The 22,862-nt window shown below is 45.9% G+C and overlaps 1 protein-coding gene and 1 long non-coding RNA gene across 7 annotated transcripts in view; one reads left to right on the top strand and one right to left on the bottom strand.

Moving 5' to 3' along the window:
* The window catches only part of LOC126521196 (zinc finger protein 277), a 49,726-nt gene extending 28,057 nt beyond the window's left edge, over positions 1 to 21,669 (top strand). For 2 of the 6 annotated variants that reach the window (XM_055065734.2, XM_055065732.2), the window contains 2 exons: positions 15,537 to 15,664; positions 16,900 to 21,669. In XM_055065734.2, coding sequence (XP_054921709.1) covers positions 15,537 to 15,664; positions 16,900 to 16,985 — 214 coding nt within the window. In that variant the 3' untranslated portion in view covers positions 16,986 to 21,669. Of the gene's footprint in view, positions 1 to 10,657; positions 10,702 to 15,536; positions 15,679 to 16,883 lie in introns of all 6 variants that reach the window. The other 4 variants (XM_055065733.2, XM_055065735.2, XM_050169810.3 and 1 more) reach the window with 4 other exon arrangements.
* Positions 8,689 to 15,530, bottom strand: LOC140218926 (uncharacterized). Its single transcript, XR_011895064.1, has 2 exons — positions 14,616 to 15,530; positions 8,689 to 8,852 (listed from the first exon to the last, which is right to left on the bottom strand). It is a non-coding gene; the product is annotated as an uncharacterized lncRNA (long non-coding RNA).
* Positions 21,670 to 22,862: the final 1,193 nt, after the last annotated feature.

Raw genomic sequence — 22,862 nt, 5'->3', positions numbered from 1 at the left:
ATGGTTATACTAGGAGAATGCCAGCAAACTTGAAAGCAGAAAAAATCAAGAAGCAGACATAGACAAAGAGACAGGAAGGAGGCTGGACTAACAACTGAACTTCATTCATGAAAACGACGTCCCCCAAGTCTGTACTGAACTTGTGCAAGGCACAACAAAAGAAAAATACGGTCAACACCTTATCTATACATGTCTACACTTATCAAGAAATAAGAGCTCTTTCTTGGTGAGGAACACAGATGGTGCATGACGTGATTCGTCATGTTCCGAAGCGGAGCAAGGTAAACCCTTATACTGGACGCGTGGTCTATCTCGACAACGCTTCAGTTCCAGCTGGAGTGCATGACCTGCTGGTCAAGGGACCCAAGTTTGCCTTAGCACCGAGCTTGCGTGGTCACCAGCTTCTAGCTACTGTCTGGGAGATTTCACGAAAAGCACCTTCCGAGGAGAAGGAAAGGTGCCTATCAGAGGGTATTGAACAACCCCAGAATTCAGAACCTTCTCGTGGTCCCTCGGGAAAGCTCGTGCGGCCGGTTGTACGTTTCCTCGTTCACAATGACGTTGGAATTCTTCAGTCCGATAAGGAAGGTGGGTTTGTTCTCCAGAATACTTTGTTCAGTAAGAAAACCAAAGAAGCTTAGAACGAAAACTTCAACGCTGTGTGTGTATAGCCAGAAAAAGTGAAAAAAAGGGGCTTTGGAGCTGCGAAAGAGGCTTAACCTGGTGTTCTTGGAAAAGACTGTTAAGAATAGCAATGGTAATGTGCTTTCCGCAATTTTCTCTGTAAAAATGCACAAGCCTGACTGCCCTATGAGAACCATAGTGACAGAGGAAGGCTCATGGCAGAAGCCTGTTGGAAAGTTCTTGCAACGTTCCTTGAATGCCCTTGCTACTGAGGACCCTTTCGGCATTGACAGTTCAAATGTAGTGAGCGACACCTTAAGATCGGGAGTGCTAACAGCAAACATGGCCTTTTCTGTGGACATTGAAGAACTGTATTATTCTATTCCGCATGAAGAACTTTTTGTGGCAGTGTGGGAAGCTATTGAATGCCAAGGAGAGACTTCTTTTCAAGTTAGTTGTGGCCTCTCGACTGGGAGTTTTATGAAGCTGTTATCTTTTTACTTGTCGGCAACTTTTGTTAAATTAAATGGCAAGGTGTTTTTGCAGAAGAATGGTATATGTATAGGGTGAAGTGTTGTGTCGGTACTGTGCGGTATTTTCTTAGCGAAATTCGACAGGTCTCTTTCAGACGCCATTACCGATTACTGTGTTGCTTGTGTGTTTAGGTATGTTGATGATTTCCTTGTTCTCTTAAATATCGGATGAAGTGATTGTCTCACTGATATCATTTGCAGTATCTTATCAGCTTTTCAGCATTGCTCTCGACATCTTAGTTTCACCCACGAGGCACCACAAGAAAATTCTATCAGGTTTTTAGATTTGACTCTAATCTTTCATACTCAAGGTCACATTTGCTGGGCTTATAATGCAAGAACTAAAAAGACGTTGCTACCGTACCAATCCGCTCACTCGAAACTGGTCAAGTGTGGCATAGCCTCTTTGTGCTTGTCGAATGCGGTGGAAAAGAGTTGTACGGATCTAATGCAAGACAGTGCTGCCCAGCAAGAAAGGAGACTGTTAGTGGCAGGCTAGCCAAAGAATTTGATCACTGCAATGACTGAATCTATGTACAAGCGTTTGAAAAGGAAAAATGGGGAATCCCGAAGTGCGAGACAAAATAAAAAAGAACTTGGTGGTTATGCCGTATGTACATGGCATTTCACATAGATTTAAAAAGGTTGTGGCAAGAAACGTCAGTTTAGTTTGTTCTGTGCCTTGTAAGCTAGCAAAACATTGCATGAGGGTCTCGCAGCACAGTCGCGAAAAAGTACGTGCAGTACCAAGCATGTCGTGATGCACCGCACGTATGACACATGTGTAGTGTACAGTATCCCTTTGAAATGTGGTAGAGATTACATAGGACAAACAGGTCGCTGTGTGAATGATCGCATGCGTGAGCATGCGAATCTAATACCCACAGGCACCAGGAGGTAATCTTCCGCTGCATTGTAAGGAGTGCGGTTGTAATGAATCCTATCTTTAGTGACATTTCGATCTTGGCGAAGGCTAAAACTCAGCAGGAAAGAGAGCTGATTGAAGCCTATCGCATCTATAAACTTGGCCCTGAGAAGTGTGTAGACGCACCATCTGTGTTCCTTACCAAGAAAGAGCTCTTATTTCTTGATAAGTGTAGACATGTATAGATTAGGTGTTGACCGTGTTTTTGTTTTGTTGTGCTTAGCGCATGTTCAGTACGGACTTGATGCAGCATGAAATTCGTGAGAAGTAAACTTGGCATAGGACAAACCAAGATGTATGCAATGAAAGATAAGCAGGGTAATATTGACAATCTCGGAAGATATCGTAAAAGCAGTGGAAGAATTCTATACTGATCTGTACAGTACCCAGAGCAGCTACGATACCTCCATTCGAAATAGTAATGAACGGGTTACAGAGGCTCCTTCTATAACTAGCGATGAAGTTAGAAGGGCCTTGCAAGACATGAAATGGGGAAAAGTGGCAGGAGAAGATGGAATAACAGTCGATTTAATCAAAGAGGGTGGAGACATAATACTTGAAAAACTGGCGGCCCTTTATACGAACTGTCTACCTAGTAAACCATGATTGTCCATAATATGCACTGGCAAGGTTGCAACATCTAAGATGAAAAACAATGTTTTATGAACATCTACGGAATGTCCTATTTGTTCTTCATGCTATGTGGCCATTCAAAAGACGTTCCTTGGCATCGCATTCTGGATGTCTAACGTACATATACGATGTGTGAACCATGGACATACTTTAGATGTCTGCGAAAGCAGCACACATTACAGTTGAACATACGGTGTGATATTATCGGAAGGAAATTTTCTAAAGTAAGATTTAATCAATGTGAAAATGGTTTCGTACACATCTATTGCCCCATCAGCATGGTGGACACTAGTTATACGGGCATCTAGCTGATAAACTACATAAATTCATTTATCACCTTTATCATTTTTGATATTGCTACGGAATAGTATTACCAATGACAAAGAGGCGAGCAGTAAGAAGACGACGACGATTGGAGGCTAGCGCGGGCTGTTGCCTCTTAGCCAAGTGCGGCGTGTTACGTTGTAAATATACTTGTATATAGCTTTTCATCTGTGTCTTCTTACGTAACATATCTGGTGGAGGTGGACGTTCCCTGTACCTCGACACGGAGCTTCGCAGTGGACGGTACGTCGAGCCTAGCTTCATGGCTCCCGGCGATGACAACTCGACTCAGCCGCCTCCGACACCTGCTGCCACTTCGACGACCTACATCACTCTCCCTGCTCCTCGTGATCCTGGTGTATTCTCGGGCAAAGATGGGGAAGACGTCGAGGACTGGATCAGCCTGTACGAACACGTCAGCCGCAATAACCGGTGGGACCCTACTATCATGCTCGCCAACATAGTCTTTTACCTCGGTGGCACACCTCGAGTTTGGTTTCGGACGCACAAAGATGAGCTCACCAGTTGGGATCCGCTCAAGCAAAAGCTCCGAGACTTGTTCGGCAACCCCTACGGTCACTAACTTGCCGCGCAGAAGGCGCTCTCCGGCTGTGTGCAGACGTCAACAGAGCCCTATGTCACGTACATTCAGGACGTCTTGGCTCTGTGCCGCAAAGTTGATGCACACATGACTGAGTCAGAAAAGGTATCCTACATCCTCAAAGGCATTGCCGATGACGCCTTCAACTTGCTCGTATTCAACAACGTCGCAACGGTGGATGCTGTTATAAAAGAGTGCCGCCGCCTGGAACTCGCTAAAAGCCGACGTATCGACCAGCAGTTTGCCTGTTTGCCCAACATCCCAGCGACATCTTCCTGTGCCGACGCTCCTCGTCCCAACAACACTGGCGATATTACCAAGATCGTCCGGCGTGAGATTGAGGCCGCCTATCCGGCTGCCTTCGACTCCAGCCCCACCAACGCACCTGCAGTCACGGTTTCCCTGATCCAGGCAGTTGTCCGCCAGGAGTTCGAAAACATGGGCCTTCACAGCATCTGCTCGGCCCATCGCCCTGATACCCATCCGGCTTCTTCGATTCCGCTCCGTCCCGCATCTTCTTACCCACCACGTTTACGCAACCCAGCTGAATGGCGCACTGCTGACCCTATTCTCGTTCACCTTCGCCCCAACGACAACAATCTCGCTCTCCTCAGCCCCGTCGCTCCTTTTCGCTGACTCCCTTCGGACACCGCTCCCAGCCGGAAAACTAGATGATGCAGCGCCTCGAGGTGACGCTGCATTGCTCCCTACGCCGCCAAATCCTCTACTGACGTTGCCCACTCATCTGAACCTTCTTGACATGCAAGTCAACGGTGTTCCTGTATCTGCTCTTATAGACACTGGGGCGCATTTGTCGGTAATGAGCGCGGACTTTCGTACCCGCCTGAAAAAAATAATCACGCCCGCCACGACGCATGTTGTCCGTGTCGCCGATGGCGGAACAGCCCCCGTAATTGGTATGTGTGCCGCCCGTGTCTCCTTCGCCGATCGCTCCACAATTGTGCTATTCACAGTCATCGCCCACTGTCCCCACGACATCATCCTCGGCTTAGACTTCCTTTCCGCACATTCTGCTCTCATCGATTGTTCCGCCAGTACTCTCCGCCTTGACCTGCCTGTTCTGGATCCCGCTGAACCACACCCCAGTCGCCTCAGTCCCGTCGACTTCGTTCGCTTGCCACCTTTGGCACTGACTTACGTTAACCTAGTGTCATCCCCACCAGTGCCCGACGGTCACTATATCGCGGCTCTTATGCAAGACGTCCTCCTTACACACGGGATCACGGTACCTCATACCGTTTTATCTATTACGTCGAATTGCGTCTGCCTGCCAGTGGTCAATTTTGGCTTGACGTCACAAGTGCTGCCACGCGGGATGTCTCTGGCCCAGCTTTGCTCATTCGAGGATCACTCAATAGCATCTATTGAGGTAGACAACAATTCAGCCGATCCTCCTCTACCATCTCAATCGATAACTTGTACCATCGCCGCCTTACAGAAAATGATAGCGCCTGACATGCCGTCCGAGCACGCTCGTGAGCTCTACCGCGTTCTGTATTCCTACAACGATATTTTTTACTTTAACGATCGTCCTCTGGCCCAAACTACAACTGTTAAACATCGCATTAATACCGGCGATGCCCCTCCTATTGATCGCTGCCCATATCGAGTGTCACCGGCTGAGTGTTAAGTTATTCACGCAGAAGTTCGCAAAATGCTTGCCAAGAACATCATAGAACCGTCATGTAGTCCATGGGCGTCACCTGTTGTACTGGTAAAAAAGAAGGATGGCTCATGGCACTTTTGCGTGGATTATCGGCACCTTAACAGGGTTACCAAAAAGGATGTGTATCCCCTACCTCGGATTGATGACGCCCTTGACTGCCTCCATGGTGCTCGCTACTTCTCCTCTATTGACCTCCACTCCGGCTACTGGCAGATTGCCGTGGACGATCTCGACCGCGAGAAGACTGCTTTTGTAACTCCGGACGGTCTTTATCAATTCAAAGTGATGCCGTTCGGTCTATGTAACGCTCCTGCCACTTTTGAACGCATGATGGACTCCCTTCTTAACGGTTTCAAATGGTCCACATGCCTGTGCTACTTGGACGACGTCATAGTATTCTCCCCAACGTTCGCTACGCACCTCGAGCGCCTCTCGGCAGTCCTGGACGTTTTTCGTCGCGCCGGTCTGCAACTGAACGCATCGAAGTGCCAATTCGGCCGTCGCAAGATTACCGTCCTTGGGCATCTCGTTGACGCGAACGGAGTGCAACCAGACCCAGGCAAGATCCATGCTGTTACGCACTTCCCTGTTCCGAAGTGTGTCAAGGATGTGCGCAGCTTCATCGGCCTTTGTTCCTACTTCCGCCGTTTTGTGAAAAATTTCGCGGCCATAGCACGACCACTAACCGAGCTTTTGAAAAATACGCCCCTTTCCAGTGGGGCGATAACGAGGCCTCTGCATTCTCGCATCTAATCGACGTTCTCACAACGCCTCCCATTCTGGCCAATTTCGATCCTTCTGCGCCTACCGAAGTCCGTACTGATGCCAGCGGTCAGGGAATTGGCGCAGTACTGGCACAACGCCAGCGCGGCAACGACCGTGTTATCGCTTACGCCAGCAGGCTCCTCTCACCCGCGGAGCGCAACTATTCCATCACTGAGCGTGAGTGTCTGGCCCTAGTTTGGGCGGTTGCGAAGTTCCGCCCATACTTATATGGCCGACCCTTTTCCGTTGTCACAGACCATCACGCGCTCTGCTGGTTATGCTCACTGAAAGATCCTACAGGAAGACTTGGTCGCTGGGCATTACGCCTCCAAGAATATTCATATACTGTCACCTACAAATCTGGCCGACTACACAAGGACGCTGACTGCCTGTCTCGTTACCCGGTAGACGAGCCTGACGACGCTGACAGTAGTACCGCCAACGGCATTTTCTCTGTGTCTGCCTTCGCTAACATCGCCGATGAGCAGTACCGAGACCTACCACTGCGAGCACTCATCGAGCGTCTGCGCTCTACACCTACCGACGCGTCCGTTCGCCGCTATGTCCTCCAGGGCGGCATTCTGTACCGAAGGAACTTCCTCCCTGACGGATCTGATCTTCTTCTTGTCGTGCCAAAACATCTACGACAGACTGTGCTCTTTGAGATGCATGACGCACCTACTGCAGGACATCTTGGCGTAACCCGCACGTACGACTGCATCCGCCGCCGCTTGTATTGGCCTGGTCTCGCTCGCTCCATCTGACGCTACGTTGCTGCCTGTGATACCTGCCAGCGTCGGAAAACACCTCAGGTGCTACCTGCCGGTCATCTCCAGCCGATCACTGTCCCTGTGGAACCGTTCTTTCGTGTTGGATTAGACCTCCTCGGTCCCTTTCCCTCGTCATCCTCTGGGAACAAATGGGTAGCTGTCGCAACTGATTACTCCACCCGGTACGCTATCACGCGGGCTCTCCCTACCAGTTGCACCACTGACGTTGCGGACTTTCTCTTGCGTGACATCTTACTTCATGGCGCCCCGCGACAGCTGCTCACTGACCGTGGTCGTAACTTCCTCTCGAAAGTTATCGCCGACATTGTACGTTCCTGCTCCACTCAACACAAGCTGACTACCTCATACCATCCTCAAACCAATGGCCTGACAGAGCGGTTAAACCGTACTCTTACCGATATGCTGTCCAAGTACGTTTCCAAGGACCACCACAACTGGGACATTGCCCTTCCTTACGTCACATTTACTTATAATTCTTCCCGGCACGACACCGCCGGATTTTGTCCCTTTTATCTACTCTACGGTCGCGAACCGACCTTGCCCCTTGACACGGCACTTCCTCCTGAGCGAGTATGCGCGCGACGCCATCGCCCTCGCTGACCACGCACGCCAGCTTGCCCGTGCTCGACTGACGGACTCGCAAACCACTCAGCAGCATCAGTACAACGCCCGCCACCGTGACGTACAGTTTTTGCCTGGTGCGCTCGTGCTCTTGTGGTCGCCCTCTCGTCACGTCGGACTTTCACAAAAGCTCCTTTCACGATACACAGGGCCCTACCGCGTGCTGCGCCAGGTGACGCCTGTGACGTACGAAATTGCTGCTGTGAGCTCAACCTCGTCATCTACTCTGACATCTAGTGATGTCGTGCACGTCAGTAGGCTCAAGGCCTACTACACTGCTTCCGAGTCCGGCCTTTAGTCGCTCCGGGACGGCGCTTTTGCCGCCGGGGGTAGTGCTACGGAATAGTATTACCAATGACGAAGAGGCGAGCAGTAAGAAGACGACGACGACGACGATTGGAGGCTAGCGCGGGCTGTTGCCTCTTGGCCAAGTGCGGCGTATTACGTTGTAAATATACTTGTATATAGCTTTTCATCTGCGTCTTCTTACGTAACAATATTAAGACCCATCTTGGAATAGCAGAATCGTATTAGAGCTCCACAGTAAGCTTCTTCTTCTTTGTTTTTTTTTTTGTTTTTTTTGGTTGGCGCACGGCAGGGGTAATTGGAGATCGCAGGGAGAGAGGCCTTTGTCCTGCAGTGGGCATAAAACAGGCTGATAATGATGATATTGGGAAAAAGTATGGGTTCGAATCGAGTAAATACAGTACGTGCTTTTTAGTTTGTTTATTAATTTATTTATTTACTATCTTAAGAACCATGCGGTCATTCTCTTTAGCATATTCACTCGACATTAGAAACATACAACACTGATGTTTACATATACAGTATTGCCTTTCCACCTGTGTACATCTCTTGCTAAGGAGCATGGGCAGGCGGGTAATGGGAGGTAAACGAATAACAAAAAAGAGGCTGCGAATTGGGCCCCAGCCCCCTCTCCCCCTGGCAGATTGAAGACGTGGCGCCTATGCTCATGAGTGCACATAAAGCCTAATAGCTCCAAAATAAATTTGCAGAACACTGCCTAAAGTGACAGCAGTCAGGGTCGCACACTCAATATCTGCACATCACGATGATGCACACTGCGAAGGGTACACAGAAACCGAAGCCGCGTTCAGTGCAGAGCGCTGAACCTTCTCCGTCACGAGGCTTCTCGATCGCCTAGGCAACCACTGAGCACCGCATCGTGCTACCGCGGCTTTATTATTATTATTATTATTTTCCATTCCGCTTGCTCTTCATCTCGTGCTCCTTCTTCTCTGCGTTGCCCTCATTGCTCTCCCCTTCCGTCAGCCAGCGCCCCTCGTTGAGAAGCGTGCTCGGTACCGTGCTTGTTGGCGGGATTTTCCTGTGGAAGCAGCATTATGACAGGTATTTCATCTCGCGCAACTGCACTGTAAGTGGTATGCGTATATATGGATTTCTATGGGAGTGTAAACAGGAATTGGAAGAGGCCACATTGTAGCCAGTTCTGCACTACAAACGGCTACAATATAAGTGGTCTAAGCACTATTGATGTATAGCATTTTATTGTAACTCATGGTGTATTCAATAAAAAATTATTGCTAATGCCTTCAAAAACGGGCTGTTTTGTTCGTGATAAGGAAAGAGTTAAGCTACCGTGGCAGCTGTGATTCGGTAGTGTCAAAGTTAAACCTTAAATATTTTGTAAGTTTACTAGCACTATTAATATCTCATACATTTAACCTCTATTTACTCTGAGGAGTATTCCTAAAACACATGCAACTAGCAGCGCAGTCCTACGTAAGAAGTGTAAAAAAAAATTGGTGGCACATCCGTCTCTTGGGCATAATTGGCAACATTAATGTAATTAGCAATCTGTCTCATGATGGTGTAAAGGTTAGGATAAGCACTTTTCAAGGTGTGTGACTTTGGGTAGGTGAATTAGACAAGGCATTTTGTTACGACACGAAAAAAACTATATTAAATCGGCACGCAGACATTACACATATGAAAAGCTCAGTCAAACATGAGGGGTTCCAAAATAAGGCTAGTCGGTCTCAAAAGTTCGCTGGGTGCAGTGCTAGTGGTGCCCGATGCGGTAGAACTGTCTCCGGTGAGGCGGTGGCCGATGCAGGAGGAAGGTATGGCACAAAGGGCAGGAAATTTGGATGGCCGCCGACTTGAAGAGAAAGAAGCCAACAGCAATTTTCAATGAATGATGGCAGCAGGCAGCAAACTTGAAGAGAGGACGGCAGCAAACTCGTACCGCTCCGATGTCGCACTTCTGGTTGCGTCCCGAAGCACTCCCCATCCTGTACACAGGAACCTGATCTTCAGAACACCATATGTAGGTGCGGGTTCAGCTGTCCCTGTGGGCCTGGTCACGCCCACCTGGTCCAGCGGCGTTTGAACAATCTTGTCCAACTGGCGTTCACTTACACTGCCATGGGTGATTTTTTTCTTGTGCTGCTCGAGACCTTCATTTCTGTTTCATCTTCCTTTTGGTGTCAGCTTCTCCGTCGTCTTTTATCATTTCTGCTTTGAATTTTGCACTGTACTTCATCACAGATCGGGGTGTGATTGATGTGTGTTGTACGTTATAATGATTATTGGGACAATTATTTGATGATTACAATAATGGAACTAAATAGACAGGCAGAGTTGTGGTATGTACAAGTTTGGAGTGTTTATTCAAGAGATTGACGTACTGTCCCTTTAATTGTTCTATATACATTTTCTCTATATACACGTGTGTATACACACTTTAGGATGAAGTGTCCATTGGCTCACCTGCACCAGCATTGGTTGAAGGCATCGCATTGTCAGGTTAAGCAGCAGCCTCTTGTCCATTGATGGATAGCCATTTCAACTTCATTGCAAATGGTTATCCCTCAAGCGACCACACTGAACGAGTATGGGGCGCTAACCCCTTGTCAACTTGGCACATTCTTTAGGGAACATACCCAGTGACCTAAGTTGTCTACTAGGCCAGACATCAATTAGTGGCAAGTTGTTTGTTTGGGCACATACACACCCTGCTCATACCTAGTGGCCCAAGCTAGTAGACAATTTTGGCCAGTAGTAATGTGGAGGAGGAGGAGGAAAAACTTTATTTGCTCTAATTGGTTAGAAATTAGCGGTGGCAGATGTGGTCGGCCATCTTCACGGTCTTCTTCCCCATCTGCGCAGGGTCGACGCTCCTATTCCAGGGCACCACTGAGGGTGGCTACTCGGTGAGCGTGCCTTACTAGTCCATGCTGGACTTTCGGGTCGCTGCTGGAGAGCACCCTCTCCCACTTCTCCACACTCGGGTCTTTTACTTGAAGGAATTGATTCTGAACGCATCCCCATGTAATGTGATATAAGGTGGGCTTGGCGCCACACCAGGGGCAAATGTCTCTATACTGGGTGGGAAACATCTTGCTTAGTGTGTTTAGATTTGGGTATGTTCCTGTTTGCAGCCTCCTCCAAGAGGTTGCTTCATGCTGATTTAGGCTGTTGTGGGGTGGAGGGTATTTGATTCGGACCCCCTTATAGTAATTCAGAATGTCTGAGTAGCTTGGGTTGACTGGTATGGGTTCCTCAGGGTCGATGCTTGTGGCCGCTCGGTTTGTGTGCTCTCGAGCTGCCTTGTCCGCCCTTAGGTGCCCTTCTATTCCAGTGTGTCCCGGTACCCAGAAAATTGTACGGCTGACTTTGTTGTTAGCCCTGCAGGAGCGGAGGATGTGAAGCGCTCTGCATCCTATTCTGCCGTTCATGTAATTCCGACACGTAGCTTGCGAGTATTGTTAAAGACCTTTCGGATCGGTAGCCCTCCACTGCCGCTAGAGCTACGGCTCTTTCCTCAGCTTCCGTTACCGAGCAGTCCTTCATTGACGCGCTGCTGATCTCTTTGTAGTCCTGGCTTATTACTATCGCAGCTGTCTTTACTATGTTTGTGCCTCTTTGCTTGCCGTATACTGCAGCATCTGTGTATGCTGTTGTGTTTTTTGTGGCCAGGTACTTTTCGACTTATTTCGCCTTTGCGTCCCTTCGCGCCGTGTGGAGGTTTGGGTCCATGTTTTTGGGTAGGGGGCTAACAGTGTATGTTTTCCGATATTCATCAGGAATCCCCTCCGTCCTTTGGGTTTCTTTGATTCCGCGAAGCGTAGCCTTATTAGCAGTTGCAGTTCCCTTCCCGTTTTGGTCTGCTGGAGTCTCATGAGCTGTGCGATACTTTGGGCTTCTTTTAGTTCTTTGAAGGTGTTGCTTAAACCAAGTGCCATTAGTTTCTCTGTCGATGTATTGTTCGGCAGGTGAAGTGCTGTTTTGTATGCTTTGCGTAAAATGGTGTCTGCTTCTTGTATTTCCTGTTTGGTGCAGTTAAGTACGGGAGTGAGTATGTGACCCTGCTGACCACCAGGTTGCCAACCAGCTTAAGTGTGTCTCCTTCTTTCATCCCATATCTCTTTTGTGACACCCGCGTGATCATGCGTGCCATTTGGGTTGTTGACTGCTTGAGTGTTTTCAGAGTGTGGGTGCAGCGCTGGTTGGATTGCACCCACATTCCAAGGATCCTGATTTGTTGGCTTTCCTGTATCAGCTGCCCCTTTAGCCGCATGTTACGGCTTTCTTTGCTTTTCTTGCCCCGTGTAATTCTCAGAAGCTCGGATTTCTCCGTTGAGCACTCAAGGCCTCTTTCCCCGACGTATTCTTCCACGCAATTGGCTGCTTCTTGCAGATAGCTTTCTTTTTGGCGCAGCGAGCCTTTAGTGGCCCAGATGGTGGTGTCATCTGCATACATGGCGTGTTGTATGCCTTCGATTTCGCTTAGTTTATGCCCTAGGCCAGTCATTGCGATGTTAAAGAGTATCGGGGAAATTACTGAACCTTAGGGTGTCCCCTTGTTTGGTGTGGGGAATTTTTGCGATCGGATCTCTCCCAAACCTATTGTGGCTGTTCTATTGGAGAGGAAGGCTTTGACGTATCCGTGTACTTTGTTCCCGCAGTCTACGCTGTTAAGGCCTTCCAGGATTGCCGCGTGGCTGACATTGTCCAAAGCTCCTTTTATGTCTAGTGCCATTAAAACGTGTTCTCCGTTGTATGGTATGTTGCTGAGAACTTCATGTTTAATTTGGAGAAGGACATCCTGTGTCGAAAGCTTGGATCGTAAACCGGACATAATATAGGGGTATAGCTCGTTTTCCTCCATGTAATGTTGTAGTCTTTTTGTTACTATCCTCTCATGTAATTTGCCTAAGTACGATGTGAGGGAGATTGGTCTTAAGTTTGTTACCTGTAGCTTTTTGCCTGGTTTGGGTATCATTACAATCTCGGCGTGTTTCCATTCCTCTGGTATCGTTTCTGCAGCCCAGTGTTGGTTAAGGAAGGTGGTGAGTTGTTCCACCAGTTCGTCCCCTAGGTTTCGAATAAGTGAATTTCTGATTTTGTCCGCGCCCGCTGCTGTATTCTTTTTTACGCTTCTTATGGCCGCGTACACCTCTTCTTTTGTGATTGGCCTGTCCAGCAGCTCGTTTTCTTTCCCTTTGTATTGTTGTGTGTAGGCCGCCGGGTTGTCATGTCCAAAACATTTGACTCTGACCTGCTCTAGCAGTTCAGAGTCCGGTCCCTCGAATTGGTGTACCAGGCAGTGTATGGCCTTATTGTTTTCAGATTTTGTTTTTGTTGGGTCCAGGAGCGCCTTGAGTGTGTGCCATGTTTTTGCCATGCTAAGAGTTCCGTTTAGGGACTCGCTAAACTGTTGCCAATTTTGCCTAGTCAGCTGAGCCGCATACTCCTCCGCCTCCTTGGTTATCTCTGCGATTTTCTTTTTGAGCTTCCTGTTTAGCCTTTGTTTTTTCCATCTTTTAGTGAGCCCGCGTCTTGCCTCCCATAGCTTGAGTAGTCGCGAGTCCACCTCAGGTGTTTCCTCTGTTCTTTCTATTTCTTTGGTGTACTTGTCGAGCACCTCCCTGAGCTTGTTTCCCCAGCCTTCTAGGGACTCGATGTTTCCCTCTATAGTTTTGCATTCCTTCCTGAAAGCATTCCAATCTGTCACCTTGGTGGTGCCAATATTGCGTTTTATTCTTCCAGTTGCCAATTGCGTTTTTAGGATGTAGTGATCGCTGCCCAGATTCTCCAGCAGGTTTTCCCATACCACCTTGTCTGTTCCCCGGATGTATGTCAGGTCGGGGCACGTGTCTGAGCTTATGCTGTTACCTAGTCTGGTTGGTGTACTGTCGTCTGTTATGAGGGTGCAGCCGTATATATCTGCTGCTTCCTTAACTTGTATGCCTTTCTTGTCTGGTTTTTTGTAACCCCAGGTCATATCTTTGGCGTTGAAATCTCCTACAATCACTAGGGGGTTTGTTTTGGCTAATTTGCTCGCTCCTGCAAAAAGTTTGCGGAAGTCCGCCTCTTTTTGGCTCGGAGGACTATAGAGATTTGTGACAAAGACACTGCTGTCTTTTCTTTTCTTTTTTGGAATGATTTCGACAATACCGTGGTCTATGTCTGTGTCGGCTATGATGTCGTGTGCTATGGCGGTGAGGGATTTACTGATTAGTATTTCTGTGCGTTCTTTTTCATAGCACGTGTAGCCTTTTAGCATTGGTGTGGTTTTCCCTTTCTCCTGTAGTGCTATGATATCTGGTGGTGCGAGTTGTGTTCATGTATTCTAGGAGTTGCCCTTGTTTTTTGCGATAGCCCCTGCAATTCCATAGCCAAATTTCTATTGTTTCATGTCTGGCCATGATTAGTCCTCGATGTTAGACGCGTTGTAGTTTTCGAGGCCCTGTCTTCTTAGGTTGAATTTGTCTTTAGCTAGTTGTGAGATTTGTTGTTTGCCTTGGTTTCGGATCTCCTGATCCATTATTGCCATATTGTGTTCTATTGCATTTGTTTTCTCTTGTATAAACATCATAAATTTTCTCATTTGGTCTTCGAAAGATTCTGGTAGCTGTGGTTGTTGTGGTGGAGTCTGCGGTCTAGGGGGACTACCGGTCCTTTGATCCTGCAAGGCTTTAATTAGCTCCTCCAACCATCGTTCTAGCTGTTCTATGCATTTGCGATATGCTTCGTTTTCCTTTCTAAGATTTTTAAGTTCCTCTCCATTATTATTAGCTTTCCCCGAGTGCGAAGGTGGTGTTTTCGGTGGTCCCCAGCTCACCTTAGCGTTGTCTTGGGTCTTCTTAATCTGTTGTTGTCCCTTGTGTTGCTGCTGCCCCTTCGTGGGCGGAGGCTGCAGTGGTGGGAAGGAGCTGTCCCTGGCTGGGTCTCTCGCCTGTGGAAGAAGTTAGATACATGCCGCAAACCGTGTAAAGTACCCAAACAATGCTAATTTCATTAAAACTTCAACTGTTGTCTCCCAAGTTCCACAGGATATCTGCCTTCTGTTGACAGAACTTTCTCGTGTGGGCAAGTTGTTTTAAGGTACGTCCTCACTTGCGGAAATAAGCGCGCGCCGCGTTCCAAAGGTCACACCACTGCGCATTCACGGAGAGCGGCAGGTAGGCAAGAGTTCTCGCCCTCTCTCGAGGTGCCTCAAAAGTGCGTTTCAGTTGTTCGTCCGTGGCTGCTGCGACTCGGCGAGAGCAATGACCTCGCTGCCCACGTGACGACCTCAGCGCCTGTGATTGGTTCACTCGGGTTTGCAGAAACGCGGTGCCACGAAAAAATGGGTTCGCAACCCATCCTTGCGCGGCAGCGAATTCTTGCCGCGAAAGCACCTCTCACGCGGCGCGTTCTTAAGCACACGCTTATTTCTGCACGTGAGGACATACCTTTAGCCTGTGTGTCAAGAACAACTCATAAGGTGATAAAGTGCAGTGCACCAAACCAGTTGGCAGAGCGTTGTAGTTTTTTATTCCTTCAATCCAGAACTGGAACAATGAAATATTGGCTAATTGGACCCGAACTGAACTGATCACTAAACTGAATGCACAAAAGCCCGTGCAGAACGTCTTGCAGCCGACACGACGGCAATGGCTAATCTACGTTCGAGAGTAGCTCTTTCAAAAAAGTAAAAAAGCAACAACGTGACGTCACATCCTGCGAAAAAGAGTTGTTCTCCTTTCTCACCTTCTCTCAGCTCAGGCATGCGCAGTGACCATGGAGCCCTCGGGGGCGTCCGTGACAAAACGCGCGGACACCAACGAATCACGAGAGGACAACCGAACGAATGGAAAAGCGAGCTGTTTGGCGATCGCAGCTCTGACAGTACGTAAGCGCAGGTACACGAGTACGTCCTCCTCCGGCTTGGAGCGCGGCGGCCACGAGTAGAAGGAAAAACGGCATTCGGTTTGAAATGTCAGGTATTTCTGCGGCACGTAGCAATGTAATACTTTGCAAACACAACCATTATCAAGCAGTGTATGCTCTGCGCTTGTCAGTTCAAAATGGCCAGACCTGGTGAGGGGCCCTTTAAGGTAGCCATTTGGCAAGCTATATGATTCATAAAGACTGCCATCATTGAGGCTGTTGTTATACTGGTGACTGTGAATGGCACTGGCCATTATAAAGAGAGAGCCCCGAAGAAGGCTTTCAAGCCTAACATGTACAGAAATATAAAGAAAGTGGAGAGAGAGTCGGCCGCTATTACTATAGCTCAATTGGTAGAACATTGCAGGTGTGATCACCTATGGCAATTTTTTTCTTCCACTTTCATTTTCCCTTGATAAAGAAAATCAGATTATGATAATGATAAACAAGAACATGAAAATTAACCCTCATCTCCAATTTATAGGCAGCGTATTTATAAGTTTAGTTCCTATTGTGCTGTCCTTAGCATTCGTGTCTGTTGGCTTCAGTTTGTTATACATTACCATATTTTTTAATATTTGTCCCATTATCTTTTGGTTGTAAATGTAGTTACCATGAAAAACCACACGATTGCCTGCTAAGTATACAAGAGAGTATAGACGCCTACCAACTATTCTTGAATGAGATTGACCCTGAATGTTGGCTGCTAATTGAATGTCAAATAAATTGTTGCTTTCTAGCTTTGAATAAAAAAAAAAGCACTTAGCTGCCAGTGCACAAAATGGATTAATAGCATCAATCAGGCCACAGGCAAACATCCTGACTATAAGCTTTCTTTATAGGTCTCACAGGGGATCGGTTATTTATGGTGTCACCAGGAGTCAAACACGACTCAACATTAGCTAACAGAAAGACGGTAGAAACCATTGTTGCTGACTGCAAAATATTTGTAGCACTTTAATTTCTGTCCATGTAATGTCAGATAAAAAACAAGCAATTCTAGTCTGGCATGTTCTGTGTGAAACTAAACATAATTTTCTTCACTTTTGGCCATATCTGATGCTGTCTCATATTGTTGCTTGTGCCCACACAAAGTTCACAGGAAAGGGAGCAGCACAAAATTGGTAGCAGGCAACTTTTTTAGTTCTGTATGAAGGCTGTCATTGTAAAGTTTAAGCACTTTATCGTTGCAGGTTCTATTTTCCAACCTATGAAAATGACCAACTGCTCTGCACTTTGGAAGATGAAAACCTGCTGGAAGACTCTGCAGATGAAGTGATTGTGCCAGAGGACTGTGCGCCACCTGATAGTTGTGTACTTGAGGCACTCGAGAGCAAAGAGTGAAGCTCTGTACGCATCTTTCTTTGTGAACAGCACCTGGTTGGCACCGTTGCGTTTCTTGGCAGACATTGCTGTGCACACAGACACATGCACACAAACATGTGTGCCGACAGAAAAGAACCGAACCTATGTTGGGTTTGCAGAGAGTACATCAGAGCACATGGGAAAAAGCTTAAAAACTGTTGAATCAGACATCTTGAAAAACATAGTATCATTTTCTCATTCGAACTTTTGAACTAAATTTCGGCCAAGTGAATTAATGGTTTTATGAGTACTACTACAAATGTAATCTTGTGCGCACCTGAATGAGAAAAGGAACAAGAAATAAAGAAAAAAATATCATTAGCTCTTTTTTTTTAATTTTATCCAAGCCTTCCACCACTAACTCTGCATATTTTTTTTTTTTTTTTTTTATTCAGATACCCTAAAGGCCCTTATGGGCATTACATAGGGGGAGGGGTTAACAACAGGAAATTTCAAACACAAATATAGAACACCGTGGTAAAGATCACCGAATACAACAAGAAAATATAAAAAGAAAAAAAGGAAAGAGAATTGCATACATGATGAAAACAACAACAACAACACTCCGTACAAAGCATGTAGATACACTTACAATGCGTCAAAGGCATAAAATTCTGCTTTTACTTAACATGCGTAAAACTGCGCTTCAAATTACTAACAAATGAGTCATGATCACGTATAGAAGCAATTTCTTTTGGCAGCTTATTCCAGTGATGAATAGCTAGAAAGAGCGGTGATTGTCGGAGGAGATTCGTACGTGCAAACATGGGACGCACTTTGAAGGGATGGTCGAGGCGGGGAAAAAATTTTTGTGGGGGTTTGATATGGGATGCTGTAAAGGATGACGGGGTATGATACAATCTGTGGAAGTGGGAAAGCAGTGCTAACACTCGTCGTGTTTCTAGAGACGGTAATTGGAGGGACTCTTTGATAGCCGTGATGCTGGATGTTCTAAAGTATGTTTTAGTGATGAAGCGTGCTGCTTTATTTTGTAAAGATTCCAGCTTGTTTATTAGGTAAGTCTGATTTGGATTCCATATTATGGAAGCGTATTCAATCTTTGAGCGAACTAGAGCTGTGTAAGCTAATAATTTAGTTGACTCATTTGCTAAATACAAATTTTGCCTAATGAATCCAAGTGTTTTATTTGCTTTCGAAATTATTTCATCAATGTGATCATTCCATGTAAGGTTAGAAGTTAAATGGACTCCCAAATATTTTAATGTAGACACATTCTCTATGCATATGCTGTTCATAAAATATGAACTTAAGTGAACGTTACTGGCTCTGCTAAATGTCATTGTTTTAGTTTTAGAAACATTAATTTCCATTTGCCATTGCTCGCACCAAAGTGAAATTTTGTTTAGGTCGGCCTGTAAAATATTAGTGTCTTCAGAGGTGATAATTTGTCTGTAAAGAACACAGTCATCTGCAAACAATCGAACTGTTGAGGTCAGGTTGTTACTGATGTCATTAATGTAAATTAAGAATAGGATTGGGCCAAGTACGGATCCCTGAGGAACGCCAGATTTAACTTGTGCTAAAGCGGAAAAGTGATCATTTACGGAAACAAATTGGTAGCGATTGGTTAAAGAACTTGAGATCCAATTAATAATTTTACCATGCATGTTAAGCCGGCTAAGTTTCATCATTAAGCGAGAATGGGGAACTTTATCGAATGCTTTCTTGAAGTCAATAAATATGGCATCGATGTTTATGGAATCGTGAACAGCTTGATGAAGATCAGTTATAAGTTCAAAAAGCTGTGTTTCACAAGAGCGTCCTTTCTGAAATCCATGTTGATTGTTAGAAAAGAAGTTATGTTCAGATAAATATTTCATAACTGCGGAAGATATGATATGCTCAAGTAATTCACATGGAATACTAGTCAAGGATATAGGTCTATAGTTTGAGGGCACTGATCGGTCACCTGATTTATAAATGGGAGTGATACGACCGACCATCCAGTCATCTGGTACAATTCCTGTATCTATTGATTGCTGGAAAAGGGCGGCTAATACGGGAGATATTATAGGTTTAGTCATTTTAAGCATCTTTGTGCAGATGCCGTCTGGACCTGGCGCTGAGTTATTCGAAAGCCGATCGATGGCCGATTCTATTCCCTCTGGTGTAATTATGAGATCATTCATAGTTGAGTTAATTAAAGGAAACGTAAGGTCAGGTGTAATTGGATTTTCGTTTGTGAATACAGAACTGAAAAACGAGTTTAGTTCAGTCGCAGCTTCAGATGGTGAGAGTAGCTCACCGTTATTAACGATTGGTATAGTGGATTGAGAAGAGTGTTTAGGGTTAATTACTTTCCAAAACTTTTTCGGATTGTTCATTATCATGCTGACGATGTCACCGTTAAAAAACTTGTCATTAGATGCTTCAATTTCAGCTTTACATTTATTTGATTGTTCTCGGTATCGCTGCCAATCACCATACGAGTGGGACAACTTAGCTTTAGAGTAAAGGCGTTTCTTTTTATTTATTGCTCTCTTTACTTGGGACGTGAACCATGTGCTCTGTGTTGATGACGTTATTCTAATTTTGGGAACGTGCTTTTGTTTCAGTTCAATAAGCTTTCTTCGGATAGCGAGCCAGTTATCATTTGTATTGCGATAAGCCATGGTTTCCAAGAACCACACAGAAAAATATGACAGCTCTGTAAGAATCGCGTCGATATTTGCACGGGAGTAATCGTAAATAGATTTCGTTGCCTTTTCTGGTTTACTACTTTGTAATTGGTATTCACAGTGTACTACGTTGTGGTCGCTAATACATTCAAGGACGTGAACAAGCATATTTTCCGGTTCGGTTGTGAGAACTAGATCTAGAATAGCGTTTCCACGTGTTGGTTTGCAAACTATTTGATGCAGATCAAATGAACAAAGAACATCGAGAAATTCCTTGCATTCGCTCTTCCTTGCGCAACCTAGGGGCGTACACGTCTGCCAATTTATTGTGAGGTAGTTGAAATCGCCAGCAAGGATTATAGGTGAAGTTGGATACTTGTCTTGGATTAAAGTTAGGGAATGATTAAGACTCTCGATGAATTCGGAAGTAGCATCAGGCGGACGGTAACAGACCCCGACTGCGCAAGTCACAGAGGGACAGACCTGAAGTGAAATCCACAAAATTTCAATATTTGACTGTGTGTCAACAACGCGAGCACATAGATTAGATTTCACGGCAGCTACAACACCGCCTCCCCGTGCGCCCACCCTATCATTTCTAAAAATAGTAAAGTTTCTAGAGAGCGACAGCTCGTTGTCCCCAATATCGGGTGTAAGCCAAGTTTCTGTCCCAAGAACAATATCTACAGAACAAGCCTCAATAAATGCACATAGCTGGTCTTGTTTGTGAAACATGCTTCGAAAGTTGCACAGCAGGAGTGACAATGAATCACCTTGATTAGCATGACTATGTCAATCATTCTGGTTAGTTTCGTCCCCTCGTCCGCCAACAGTAGGTTGCTCACTCAGCCCACATACTTCGGCTTCATTGCGCGTTGAAAGACAGGTTACTTTGTTTTGTGATGAATCAAAGGTGTAACATTTGCTTCCAAGAAGATTGTAGGCAGCCTGTGGTGTCTGAAATATCCAAGCTGACTGGTCTGTATGAATTGTGGTCACAAATTATTTGGAAACTGTTTACATGTCTTCTTGACCTAAGCCTAGGCAGTAGGCTGTAGAAGTGCTTTGCAAAAGCCTAGTTGCAGTGTGGTGCAACATGTGGTTTCCGGAATTTCAGGAAAATTGGAGCCAGTTATCTGCGGCACCAAGTCTAGATCAACTATGATGTCAGAGTTGCTAGAACTGTGACTTCTCATATTGAAAAGCCCATGTTTTCACTTCGGCTTTCCTCTTGATCTTCACTTTCTCTCCAGGTCAGATGTACCCTGTGAAACGTGATTTTTACAATAATAATTAGACCAGGAACGTTGTGTCACTTAATCCTTTAATTTAACAAGACAAGCTGCCACTGTATACAGTGGCCAAAGTCTTAGTTGTGTTGACCTGTAGAGCCCTGACGTATCCGCGTCAGGCACTAAATAATTTTGTTAATTGAAAATTTAGTTTCACCACATTTCTTGCATCTTCAGAATTATGAAAAAGTGCACATGTTGCAGAACATATTAAAGTTTTCAAAATATAGACTTCGTACGAGAACTCGCTACTCAAACTTCAGACATGAGAAAATCAGCTGTTTTGTGTCCAGCATACTTGGAAAGCACCCACCCACCAACTTGAAAAGTTTGGCAGATTCCATGCATATGTGTTAATTGGTGACAAGTGAAGCTTCCCTTGATGTTCACTGAAACGTCTTCACTTCATCACTTTTATGTATCTCAACGCTTGCTCAATGCATGCACTGGTCCTATATTTTTCATTCAAGTTCCCCATGCCTCGCTGCTTCTGTTGCTGACTTCTTTGTAACCGACTTCATCGTTTCTTTGTAGCCCAAAACACCTTGCTTAATGCATGCTTGGGTTTCATTTTGTTCCGTTCACTTTTTTCTTCACAGTGCCTCTCAGTCATGTTGTGGTTTTCTCATGTAAAACACCAAAATTAAATTTTTTTTTTCATTCTCCACACACGGCTGCTTCTGTTGTTGACTCCTTCATATCTCTATAGCTGACTTCACTTCTTGCCTCTTGTTCTGCCTGTTTTTTCCTGCACATAGTCAGTGGTGCATACCTAGCCTGGGGTATTAGTCAGGAATGTTCACATACCCTATGGCACATGCCCAGTTGCATATGCCTAGTGTTTTATTATTGCAAAAGCATCATATGCCCCATTACGCAAAAATTTGTCATAGTCGGCATGGCCAAAAGATGGTACCCAAAATGGCTGACGAAACAAATAGTAAAAACACACCAAAAAAATGTTCAGATTGATGTCAAATTTCTTGGGGAGGTTCCTGTAAGCAAAAAATTAATGACTTTGAAAAGAAAATTTGATACATTTTGGCCTGGGTGGGATTCGAACCTCCAAGGTGTGAGAAGAGCATGCTTCCCCAACACCATGGCTGCTCTATGGTTCTGGTTGATCTAAAGGTGTGCCTAGTGCATGCGTCACTGCGCACTTTGCATTGCAGCCATCTGGCTGACTGGCCTTACGCGTGGCGTCATTGGGCACGTGACAGCGCTGCCAATGGGGAGGTGGTGGTGCCACGTCATGAGTATATAAAATGAGTGCGTTCGTGACGTTCCGAGGTCTACAAACAGTATCGTGCTTTTGCATTCCCACATGTAAGCAGTCTTAAGCATGTCTGCTGAATTTTTATTAAACATACAGCAGGCCTAAACGGCTGTTGCAGAAGTGGCTACAGAGGTGAAAAAAAAAGGAAAAGCCATCACGAACACAAATGAATGGTTTGAACTTGGATAACGAAAGGTTACTACAACACACAGCACTGTTGGGTAAGCTTGCCATTAGGTAAGATGCTCTAGTAAAAGGTTGCTGAGGGAAATAGCAAGTATTTGTGTGTTAACGCAGCTTGAATGTTGTCGAATTGTTTTAATGTGGTTGGTTCTTGATGAGTGTAGGAAGGGTCAAGTAAATAAGACTGCAGAATATTGAATTGGCCACGGTATAGAACAGGCACGTACCCAGGGGGGGGTCAAGTGGCATACCCCCCCCCCTCCCCACCCACGCCACCACTGCTTACACATTCCTAAAGCGCCGCCAGATCAATGTTGAGACTTGGCAGCTGTTCATCGGTCAGCATTATGCTGCCTTTTTCACTCCTTTTAGATGGCGGTAGTTATCGGCATATCTTGTAA

This window comes from Dermacentor andersoni, chromosome 6, assembly GCF_023375885.2.
Source record: "Dermacentor andersoni chromosome 6, qqDerAnde1_hic_scaffold, whole genome shotgun sequence".
Taxonomy (NCBI): Eukaryota; Metazoa; Arthropoda; class Arachnida; order Ixodida; family Ixodidae; genus Dermacentor; species Dermacentor andersoni.
The sequence above is the reverse complement of the archived record's forward strand: the minus strand, read 5'-3'. Positions and strand labels throughout refer to the sequence as shown.